General features: G+C 42.8%; 1 protein-coding gene across 3 annotated transcripts in view; it reads right to left on the bottom strand.

Annotated features, from left to right (window-relative positions):
- LOC131461115 (phospholipid phosphatase-related protein type 4-like) overlaps window positions 1-12,005 on the bottom strand; it is a 30,206-nt gene that overhangs the window by 16,147 nt on the left and 2,054 nt on the right. Inside the window, exons 1-3 of one of the 3 annotated variants that reach the window (XM_058632123.1) lie at window positions 10,338-10,801; window positions 2,042-2,227; window positions 576-705 (exon numbers count right to left, since the gene is read on the bottom strand). In XM_058632123.1, coding sequence (XP_058488106.1) covers window positions 576-705; window positions 2,042-2,227; window positions 10,338-10,421 — 400 coding nt within the window. In that variant the 5' untranslated portion in view covers window positions 10,422-10,801. Of the gene's footprint in view, window positions 1-575; window positions 706-1,263; window positions 1,312-2,041; window positions 2,355-10,337; window positions 10,802-12,005 lie in introns of those variants that run through there. The other 2 variants (XM_058632138.1, XM_058632132.1) reach the window with 2 other exon arrangements.

The following is a 12,005-nucleotide window of genomic DNA, read 5'->3' as shown; positions in this document are numbered from 1 at the left end:
AGTTGGCTTAAAAAAAAGGTAGAAAGAGACGGTGTCCAAAAAATAAAACAATAGTGAAACAAAAGCAGATTTAAAATCCATGTACAGAGCAAAGGCAGACAAGGGCAGTGTCCTTCAACATCAGGAAAAAAAACAGAGGAAAAATAGCAGGAAAAGAAATTTCAAAAAGCTCTACAGAAACAAAGACATCCTGAGCTAATTGGATGTCTCTTGATACCCAAAATGGTGAAATTGGTAGCTTAATGTCGTCTCCTCCAGGCTCCTATTGGACGATACCAGCTGTCAATCACAGAAGCGCTGAAACTGGTTATTGAGCCATTAATTCCTGGAGAAAATGTTTTCCCCATAGACTTCCATTCAAACTGAATTGATGGCTAAACACCACACACTGTGTCAATATCTTCTTCATGATCTCTGGTTATAATTATCGTTGTGACAGTTAAGTTAATGTTAGAGCCATTTTATGCCTCACTGTTTCTGCTTTGACTGTTTGTTTTAGTCGCACAAAGAAAAAAAGAAAAAGACACACACTGACTGACTGCTGTGGGAATAAAAGTGTGCGCGTGTCCACCCACCTATGAAGCGCACGGCCCTGCGGATGTAGGAGTTGAAATTACAGCCTGCAGCGTTGATGTTTGCCTCGGTCTGTGTGGCGGTCGACCTCCTGGACAGATAACAGTAGAGAATGGCCTCCCCTATCAGAATCTGGAAGACAGAGAGACAGAGAGACATCTGGTCACAAATGCAGATAAACTAGTTTGCTGAAAATATTAAAGCCTGGTAAAGCTCATATGTGCAGGCTAGGCTTTGATTTGGGGTATCACAGTAAAATGGTACAGTAGTAGTCAGCTGATGCGACAGAAAAACATCACTCTTTTGTGATCAGTGTTTTTTCAACACACGTTGTTGACACTGATGTCTTGTTGAGACAAACAGCCACAAACCGAGCTTCTGTGACACTTTCGATGTCGTTGTTCATTGTCGTCACACTGGTACGACGTCACGTTACCCCGTCTATAAAGTAAAGGTTCTGTTCTCAGTCGATACACAAGACTGACCCAGGGTTTATCTGTACCAAACCCTGAACCGTACCATGATCTTATACTTTATTAATCCCCTTAGGGAAATTATTTCTCTGCATTTAACCCATCCTAGAATTAGGAGCAGTACAATATGTAACAATGCCAAAATGCAAATGTTCGCCAATGATACCGTCATATACACTCATGGAAAGAACATGGCAGAAGCTGCAGCCAAACTTACATCAGCCATGGACAGAATAGCTCAATGGCTCCACGATTCTTGCCTCACCTTGAACATCGAAAACACTGCAGTCATGTATTTCACCAACAAACAGAAATATGATGTTTACCCTAAATATAAGACAGATTTCGCCCAATCTGCTTTTTCGTCAAAGGCTGTGAAACAGTGGAACAAGCTCCCATCTGAGCTGCTGAGCTTGAATTCACTCACTTCATTTGCAAGAGAAGCAAAAACATGGTTCTCTGGATAACCAGAGATGTACGCATCTCTGATTTAAGTGATTTATTGAGATTATTGATACGTGATTGACTTGTACTGTATGCACTATGAAGGTTGCACCTTATCTGAATGTTAGTTGTGTGTTGAGTTGTGCTTTTTTAGATCATATCAGTACGTATGCTGTATGTATGCTGTAGGTTTGATGTCTAGATAATGTATTTGAATGGTGTATTAACTTGCACTATATATGTCTTGCACTTGGACTACAGATGGAAATTAGCTACTAAGCTACAGTCTGGTACAAGCATCACTGCTGTTTTATGCATAATGTAATTGTACACTGTCCTGATAAATAAATAAAGAAACAAACAAACAAACAGGTAGGAATGGCTTTTGATGTGCAGACCTGTGGGCACTCAATGCTACTGGGTGTTTGGACTTACTTGCTCCAAAATACACTGAAAACCACCAAAATCCAACATGTTGTAGTGGCTGCTGTTCTCTGTGAAGGTTTAGGGTTAAGAAACTGGTCCAAGGGTGGTGATGACATCATACTCACAGTGACTGTGGGAGCAGCAAAGGCCAGACTGAAGAGCAGAGGTAGAGGACAGACTTCCTGTCTGGGCAGGATGTAGGGCAGAGACAGGCTGCGGTCATTACAGCTGTACCCAGAATGCACCGGTTGGAAAATGTCTGTCAGCTCCAAGAAGTAAAGACTGACAACAGACGAGGCCAGGATGGGGAGCTGCAGAGGAGAGAGGACACAACAACAACAACACAACAAAATACAATATTAGACAACATTAGGGGTGGGAGTCAGTATATTGCGAGACAATCATACAGCGATACATCGCGATAGCTGTCTTAAACAACCTTACAGCAGCCTTTGACACGGTGGATCACAGGATCCTGCTGTCTCGGCTAGAGCATCACACAGGCATCAAAGGCACAGCCTTGAAGTTCTTCCTGTCCTACCTGGCCAACAGGAGCTTCTCTGTACAGCTTGGTGATTCCATCTCATCTGCTGCCCCCCTCACCTGCGGGGTCCCTCAAGGGTCCATACTAGGCCCCATTCTCTTTCTGTTGTACGTTCTACTCCTAGGGGAAATCCTAATTAAACACAACATCTCCTTCCACTGTTATGCAGATGTCCAGCTGTATCTCCCCCTCAGGGTTGAGGGGCAGGCTGCACTCCATCCACTGCTTGACTGTCTGGCTGACATCAAAGCATGGATGGGTGCAAACTTCCTCAACCTCAACGAGAGCAAGCCTGAGATCATTGTTTTTGGAAAAACCTCTCCAGCCTTCTCCACTGATGCCCTGGGCCCTCTCGCCTCTAACATCAGGCCTTCTGTCAGAAATCTGGGTGTGATTTTTGACAGTGCCTTCAAGTTTGAGCAGGAGGTCAGCGCAGTAGTTCGAAAAAGCTTTTCCCACCTGAGAACTATTGCCAAGACCAAAGCCTACCTGCCCCAGAGTGATCTGGAGAAAGTCATCCATGCTTTCATAACTTCACAACTGGACTACTGCAACGCCCTATACACTGGCATCGACCAATCACAACTCCGCCGCCTGCAGTTAGTTCAAAACTCAGCCGCCCGACTCCTCACCTGTACTAAGAAGCGAGATCACATCACCCCGGTCCTTGCATCACTCCACTGGCTCCCCATCCGCTACCGCATTGGTTTTAAACTTCTCCTGACTGTTTACAAATCCCTCCATGGTCTGGCCCCCACCTACCTGTCTGATATTCTCCACCACCACATCCCTTCTAGAGCACTCTTCTAACTGTTGTTGGAAGTGCCCAGGAACAGGCTAAAAACCAGGGGGGACCGAGCCTTCACTGTGGCAGCCCCCAGACTCTGGAACTCCCTCCCCCTACACATCCGGGCGCCCCAGTTTTTAAATATTTTTAAATCCCAGTTAAAGACTCACCTTTTTTCCCTTGCCTTTGACTAGTTACTTTTTAAATTGTCTAAATCAGTCTTTGTCTTTTAACCCTTTTCTTTTTTCTCTTTTCTTTTCTTTTTATGTCTTTTTGTATTTAGCACTTTCTGTGAAGCACTTTGGTTGCAGCTCAGCTGTTTGTATATGTGCTATATAAATAAAATTTGACTTTGACTTTAAAGAAGAAAACAAAACGTCTGTCTATATTTAATCACAGCATGGAGAACAATGTGCAAAAAGCATTTTGGTCCACTGTGGTTGTTTAAAACTGTTACAAATAAAGTTGTAAATGACATCATACTGCAGCTTCCCTTTAATCATCCAGTGTGTACTATGGCATGCAGACACTTTAAAGAAAGAAGCCCGAGTGGCTACTGTTCACACACACACACACACACACACACACACACGTGTGCAGAAAACCAGGCTGCAGTGGAGAAAATGTTCTCAACGTCTTTATCCCTGATCACACAGAAATACAAATACATCCCATTCAGAGGGTTATGTTGCCTAGCAGCCAGTCAGTCAGTGGGTAGGAAGGTGTGATGGTGCAGGAGAAAACAGCACAGCTCCGTCGCCAAGGATGAAAGAGAAACGAGTAGCAATCATGACAGATTCCGAAGTGTTGTTCAGAGCACAGCGAGGGGAAGGTTTTTAGAACCCCATCGCGTGACAATAACACACACACACACACACACACACACTTATGTGCTGTTACGCTGTTTCCTCACCACACTTCACTGTTGGGGGAGAAAAGAGGTCAAGACGACACCGCCTACCATCTCTGTCACTCTGTTTACATTTCAAGAAAAGCATGAACTCAGCAGATAATTCTGCATCAGCTGAGTTTTTCCTGCAACAGTCGACACCGTGACACACACACACGCACTGTCTTTAGATGGTCGGGATTATGGTTGGATGCTTGTTTATGTTGTAAACAACTCACTCAATGCACCAAAGTCCAAAGAGAAATTCACCTATTTTACTTTTGTTGTTGATTTTGAGGGAAGGCGCGATATTAAAGCTGCGACTAGCAATTAACAGATTAACGTGTTGATTATTTTTACAATAAATACTTGTTCACATAATGTCAGAAAATGTCACGCACTCATTGTCTACTGCTTAATGAAGGGGTCGCGCGGGGGCTAATCCCAGCTGGCATAGGGGGAAAGGTGACGTCACAATCTGGACAGGTTGCGAGTCCATTAGACAGAAAACACAGAAACGATCAACTATTCACTCACATTCACACCTACGGTCAATTCAGAGTGTCCACTTAACGCCTACGAATATCAGTCAGACACAGTGTCACCTACAGCTTGTACTCTATGTGGGTCCATGTCCACTGGAGGAGTTCTGTCTCCTCTCCTTCTAACGCACTGCCAATCACACACATGGTTTATACACTTTAGTGGGGACCAAAGTCCAAGTTTATAAACTGACCAAAGTCCGCAAACTTCAGTGTTTGTACCAAATATTAACGCAAACGCTCTTGTATCAAGCCTCTTGTTTGACAAACACGTACAGAAGCGTCATTTTCATCATTTTGGTGTGAGTTTTAACAACATACTTTCCACAAACACAGTTGCTGATTCATCTACAGTCCTGCTCTCTGTCTCCCTCTTGCGTCTATCAGGGGTATTGCAGCCTCACAGCAGGGGTCTGCTCTTCTTCCTCAACTTAATTTTGTTAAAGTTGTTTTTACATCAAGGTAAGACATATTTCAAGGACAAAAACGTCTCAGCTCAGTTCAATGAGTGAACGGTACACTGTTTTTATATCGCTATTACATATTATACCGTGGGTCTGAGAGGACTGCAATTTCATCTGTGCTGTATGTCGTACATATAGTACATTTGACAAATAAAACTACTTGACTTGACTTGACTTGATCCTGTTATTATACCGTTAGAGGTGGAGTTATGCTAACTGCGGCTCCAGTGCATCATCAAGTCACTGTTTTCAGTCTTTACTCCATATTTTCCATATTAACAGCTGTAATTTCCAGTGACTACTCTCTGACATATATAACCTGTGAAAGGGGGAATCTCTGTATTTGCTTTACAGGGAATTCGAAAGCACGTTCTCAGGCCCACAGAGAGGCCGATCCAGAGACTGGAGGCGGATGAACTAAATACAGCAGCACTACGTGGTTTAGTCCTGGAGTGAGGAACAAACACTGTTGTGAGAATCAGGAGAACTCGCTCTCCAGCCTGATTTCCTGGGAAAATAATCTCCCTACCGTGTATATCTGCAAACAATGACCAATGCTACATGTCTACGACTCTCCATGTTGTATAATAACGTTTCTCAGGTCCAGAGACACTGGCAGAGCTGACATTTTGACATGATTTACAGTAGCAGGCAGATAACAGGTATTCTTAATCCTCAGACATCAGTTGAATTCACTACCCTCATGAAGGACAAAAATGTCCACTTCCAAAAACTGCTATAAAACGTAACAAATTCATGTTTTTCCACCTTTTTTTTGCATATACAGTATTTTTTTGTTTTGATTCCCATATCAGCGACCTGGCTGCAATAAATGCCTCAGTTCTCAAAAAAATGCGTTGATGACAGGAAGAAACTTCATTGTGCGTGCAAAAGAGCAAAAGCCAGACACAACGTGGTGCGCAAGCCCTGACAGGAATGTCAAGAGAGGAGTGAAATGATTTGATATTATATACATATACATATATTAATGCATTCATTAATTCAACAGTTTTAAGTTTAAAGAAATAATTAATTTCTATTGAGTTATAAGACCGACGATGCAAGACCGGCCTTACCCAAGGCCGCGACACCTGGCGGCACAACCAGGTGCTAAAGTGTCTTGCAGCAGTGCTAAAAAGTCGTCGCACAAGTGTGAACGCCCTTCCTACCACACCATCCTGTTGGCGATCAACACCATTCGTCCGGGAGGGCGAGGGGCAATCAAGCCACCATAAGACCAGACACTGGGCAGCTGGGCAGAGAAGCTGTTGGCAGACTTGAGCATGAAGCTCTGCTTCCCAGCTGAGATCGCATCCACCAACTTGCGACCAGACCTTGTTCTGTGGTCAGCCTCACTCAACTTGTGTACATCATCAAGCTCACAGTGCCCTGGGAGAGTGCAGTGGAGGACGCCTACGAACGCAAGAAGCTGAGGTACGCTGAACTTGCAGCCGATGCACAACAACACGGCAGGAAAGCGAACGTACGCCCAGTGAAAGTAGGCTGCAGAGGGTTCGTAGCCACCTCAACATCCAGGCTACTTAGGTGCGAGGGAAGGCCCTTCGGCAGGCAGTAAAAGACCTCTCCAGGGCTACTGAGAAGGGCAGCTAGTGGCTGTGGACGAAGAGGAAGGACTCTGCCTGGGCCTTCAAATGAGTTGATGGCATCTAGGGAGTGAACCTGGGACGCTGGGATTCACTGCTGAACCTGGAGGTGTCGTGCTATCAGCGAAACACCCAAGAAGGTGGGCGCCCACTTGACAACCCAATGGATGCTATCACTCAATTGACCATTGGCCATTGGTCATTTATTTGTTTTTTGTTTTTTTAATTTCGGTTGAGGGATAGCAACATCTAGTCCTACACAACAGACCATAAATGAAAAAAAAATAAAAGGGGCTTTTATCTGTTTTATCTGTAATTAACACATTTTCTCACTTGATACAATTCACATTTTGCTTCCTCATATTTACGATCACCTGTATTCATATTACACATCTATTTATTTTCACTTTGTACTGTGATTATGGAAATTATACACAAATGAATTGTGAACAGTCAAAATGACAACTATGGTATTTCTAGTAGGTACATTATTTCCAGTAGCTCAAGTGTTAATGATAAATTGATAAACATTTTAGAAGTGGTGGGGTCAAAATTGTTGATCATAAATAGTGCTGGGGACATGTGTATCTGACGTCTATGGTCCCACCTGTGGTGATGTGGGCATTTAATAATCTTAATTTATTGTCATAAAATCTATACCATGGATATTATTTATTTGCGTGTTCAGCACCGTTTTCTGTATGCGTTCAGGGACCTGTGCCCGTCTCGTCATCCCTGCGCTGTCATATGTACTTTGCTTTCTGGCACCTTATGATTTACAAATTACGCACTGGTTGTAGGCTATACCGGGTCATATTGCTGTTGGTTATGTTTAATGTGATGATTACATGTTGCGCGAATAGAGTATAAGATAATAAAAAATAAACATACTGTAGGCTAATAATTGTGCCCCTCCCCCATGAATTTTATATGCCCCCATTAAGACTGAGGTCTGGCGACGGGTCTGACTGTATGTTTCTTTAAACAACAACAAATGGCTCTCCATGTTACATAATAACGTTCAAGAGGTCCAGAGCAGGAAAATCAGAGGTATTCTTACCCCTCAGGGATCACTTTAATTTACTACCCTCTTAAGTCATTAAGGGCAAAAGTGTCCACTTCAAAAACTGCTATAAAACGTAACAAATTCATGTTTTTCCAGCTTTTTTTTGCATATATCTCTGACACAACTTCAGTCCTGCTCAAAACCAAACGTCCTATCATTTCGAGGCACTACCAGATAACAATCCTCTGAATAACAGAGGAGTTGAGGGGTAACATAAGTCTTTACAAGAGTATTATTTAAGTAGGTTTCACAGCACATGTTGGGAGGAAAAACATGTCATGCATTGGCCGGGAATCGAACCCGGGCCTCCCGCTAGCAAGCAAGAATTCTACCACTGAACCACCAATGCTTGTGACCACCAATGCTTGTGGTCACAAACACTTTTTAGTGGTGTAATCACAGGTTTTTTGGACACTTTAAGATAACGTAAGAATAGTCTATCAATTTAATACTTAATACAAATACTACTGTGTGTTAGCCATGGACACAGTGACACTGTGACTGTTCTGTCACGTCTATGGGTGACTTGAAAACACTTGAGATTCCGTCTCCATTGGTCAGTCTGTAAAAAGTGTGTCACGCTGAACTTGACTCAAAATATGCAGTGGAGAGAGAGAGAGAGAGACTGCAGTGAGACTGGCTGCAAAAACAACAGAGTGAAGAGAATACAGATTCTCTGTGTCACTGTTCTCCAGCTGCGTCCGTCTGTCGCTGCTGCTGCAGGAGCTGACAAGTGAGTGTCTGGATCACTGTGACGACAACGACGACGCCTCTCAACATAGAACGCCGTCTGTTGTCAGTGTGTCCAGGTGTCCACAGATGACGACTGACTGATTATCTGTGACTGTGGTGCAGGCCAGAGAGAGAGAGAGACAGAGAGAGACAGAGAGAGACAGAGAGAGAGAGAGCTGGGCCCCAGCATCTGTCAGTGTCACCCACCTGTCTGTGCTGTAAAAACACTCACTGTAAAAACAAATGCACCAAAAACAAAACAGGACAGCCTGGTCTGCCTGATTCATGTCAGGTGAGTGACGTCAGGACATGGTTTTACGCCAGTCAGTCAACAAGTCAACTAGTAAATCTACCAATTAGTAGGGATGTCGCAATACAACCTTTTCACTTCCGATACGATACCGATATTGTAGCCTTGAGTATTGGCCAATACCGATTTTGTAGTGTGGAATGTTAGAATCAAGTAATATTACTTAAACAGAGAACAATAGTCAGTAACAGAAAAAAACGCACCCATTTATTATTAACCAATGGGTTACATAAATTTTAACCTTCAACATAAGAATATTCGATTTTTTGCCATGTTAATTTCATACAGTCTATGGTTAATTTCATCAGGAGGAAAGTACCACGTGCTAATGGGGGTCTTTTCAGAGCACCCGTGTTTCACAGGTAACAGCGTGTCTTCAGAGAACACCCCCCCTTGTTTTCACTATTTTGGATTAGCCCAAACCACACAGGGTGAGCGACTCGTCCCGCAGGTAAACTCAGAGCCCGAGGACCGGCCTCGCAGACGTACTTACTTCTTACTTCAGGAGCTTCAGGACCGATATCCGATACCAATATCAGATCGTGACATCAATACCAGTTAGTCAACCAGATAGTCAGACTACCAGTCAGTCAACTAGTCCATCTACCAGAGAGTCTAACCCAGATAGTCAGATTACCTGTCAGTCAACTAGTCAAATAGTTCATCTACCAGTTAGTCAACCAGATAGATTACCAGTCAGTCACCTAGTCAACTAATCCACTTATTCATTAGTCAACCAGAGAGTAAGATTGACAGTCAATCAACTAGTCAGTCTGCCAGGGATTCTATCAGATAGATAGTCTAACAGTCAATCAAACGGTCAGTCAGTAAGTCAGTCTATCAAGTAATTTATTCAGTCAGTCAACCAGTCAGTCAACCAGTCAATCTACCAGTTAGTCAACATTAATCAATCTACTATTTTGTCAGTCAACCAATCTGCATACTAGTTAGTCAGTCAACCAGTTGGACTACCAGTTAGTCAGATTACCAGTCAACTAGTCAGTCTACCAGGGATTCTGCCAAACAGTCAATCAATCCACCATTTTGTTGATCAACCAACTAATCTACCAGTAAGTGAGTCAGTCGACCAACCAATCAGCCATTTTGTCAATCAACCCATCAAGTCAGACTACCAGTAATTCAGTCGTTCAACAAGTCTTACGGTCAGTAATCTGTCGGTCATCCTATCAGTCATCCTGTCAGTTGGTTATTCCACTAGTTAGTCAAATAGTAGGTCAATTATTCAACCAGTGGCTCAGTCAGTCAACCAACCAGTCAGCCAGTCTGTCAGTAAACAAACAAGTCGGTCAATAGATAGTTAATCAGTCAACCAATAAGTCAGTCAGTCGGTCAGTGAGTCAAAGAGTCAGTGGTTAGTGACCTGTCAGTCAGACAACCTCAATCAATCATACAACAGACAGCAATTCCATCATAGATAGATAGATAGATAGATAGATAGATAGATAGATAGATAGATATTCACCTCTACAAAATAAAAGCACGGTAACAGAGTGACACTGTCCTTGGTTTCCTTCCCGCCTTTCAGCCGCTCCTTGGCACGAGACATCACGAGCGCCCGCTGGTCGCTCCCGTTGCCGGGAGACAGGGAGCTGTACTTGATTCCCGTCGTAATTTTGGCGTAATTCCGACCGAGTCCGGTTCTCCCGAAAAATGAAAAATAAGAGATTTAAACCCCTCTAACTGCGGAGCTCCATCTGCCCGCTGACACAGATGGGGGGGGGGATTAATGAGATCTGCCCCCCAGCTTTTTCAAGCCTAAACTGTGGATTTGATTTGTTTTTGTGGAGGGAGGTGAGAGGACAGCACTGACACGGTGTGTGTCGATGCTGTGTGTGGACTGTCCCCGGTAAAAACCCCCGGTTAAATACCCCGGTAAAAAGCTCAGTGGTTATTCTCCCTCACTCCTGCTCTGCTCTGCTGCAGCAGCAGGTGACGACGTCAAGCTCGGGCGAAACACACAAACACGTTTCCGGTTGTGACTTTCAAAATAAAATCTCACTCAACACCTTTGCTTCCCCAATTAAAAAAAATCACCCGTTTTCAATTAAATATTGGGAGAATATTGTCAAATATTGAGAGTAGTAGTATATTCCATTTATGTCGGAAGTCGGAACTAGTTTTGACCGCTGAGTTAACCGCGCCCCTTTCAGACCACTTGGACGCAAACGCATCTCAGAGTAAAGCCGTTGCGACTCCAGTCGATAATGATGGCACGATATTTTACACCCAGAAAAAAATGTTGTCCCAAAAATGTTTTTTTTTAACATCTTTGTACAAACATCAACAATCTTCCAGCTTTTATTTTGAAGGTAGCATTGTACCCGTGGACAGAACATCAACATCCTGTTTCTTAAAAAAAAGTGTAAATTTCGCTAACTTGACGAAATTCAGCAGGTGCCAGGGGTGGAGGAGAATTTGAGAGAGAGGTGTAAATTTACAGAGGTCTCACTCTGTGCACGTTTACTCTCATAAATATATCAAATACCGCAGTGAGAGACTTTGTTTTGGACTGTTTATAAATGTAATATAGACACACAGTGTGTTCAGTATGTTAGAGATATCTGACATTAGGTTCTGAACTCTTCTGGAAAAATAATCTAATTGCAGTAATTCTGAAAGATAATCCAATTTGATTTACAATTAATATTGTGGAACCTGGTGAATTATCTTTAAAATTGCTGCATGACAGTGCATTACTATGTTAGATAACATCAAAACATTGAATTATACTGTAATGCAAAGATGTGATTTTACAGATTTTATTTTAAACATGCAAGTATTACTGAGTATGATTGGCATGAAACAGAGAACTGCTGAAATTTAAATGATTAGCTGCTTTGTTTTGATTTGTTACCTGCCTAAAATGAAGTAGGCTGAAATATGTTGGCTTCTCATCTATTATTATCTTATTATTATTATAAATATATATTATTATTGGTGTTGTTGTTTTCATTATTTTGTGTATGAACAAAAGTACAACAAAGTGATACATCTCCTTATTGTACAACCTCTCATTTAGAACCGTGTCACTATGGTGTGCTAAAAACCTATTTTCAACAAGGGGAGTGCACATGAGAGAGAGCGGGAGGGAGTGAGTGTGTGTGTGTGTGTGTGTGTGTGGGTGTGTGCG

The sequence above is a fragment of the Solea solea genome, chromosome 1 (genome assembly GCF_958295425.1).
Source record: "Solea solea chromosome 1, fSolSol10.1, whole genome shotgun sequence".
NCBI classification, from domain to species: Eukaryota; Metazoa; Chordata; class Actinopteri; order Pleuronectiformes; family Soleidae; genus Solea; species Solea solea.
This window is presented reverse-complemented; position numbering and strand designations above follow the sequence as displayed.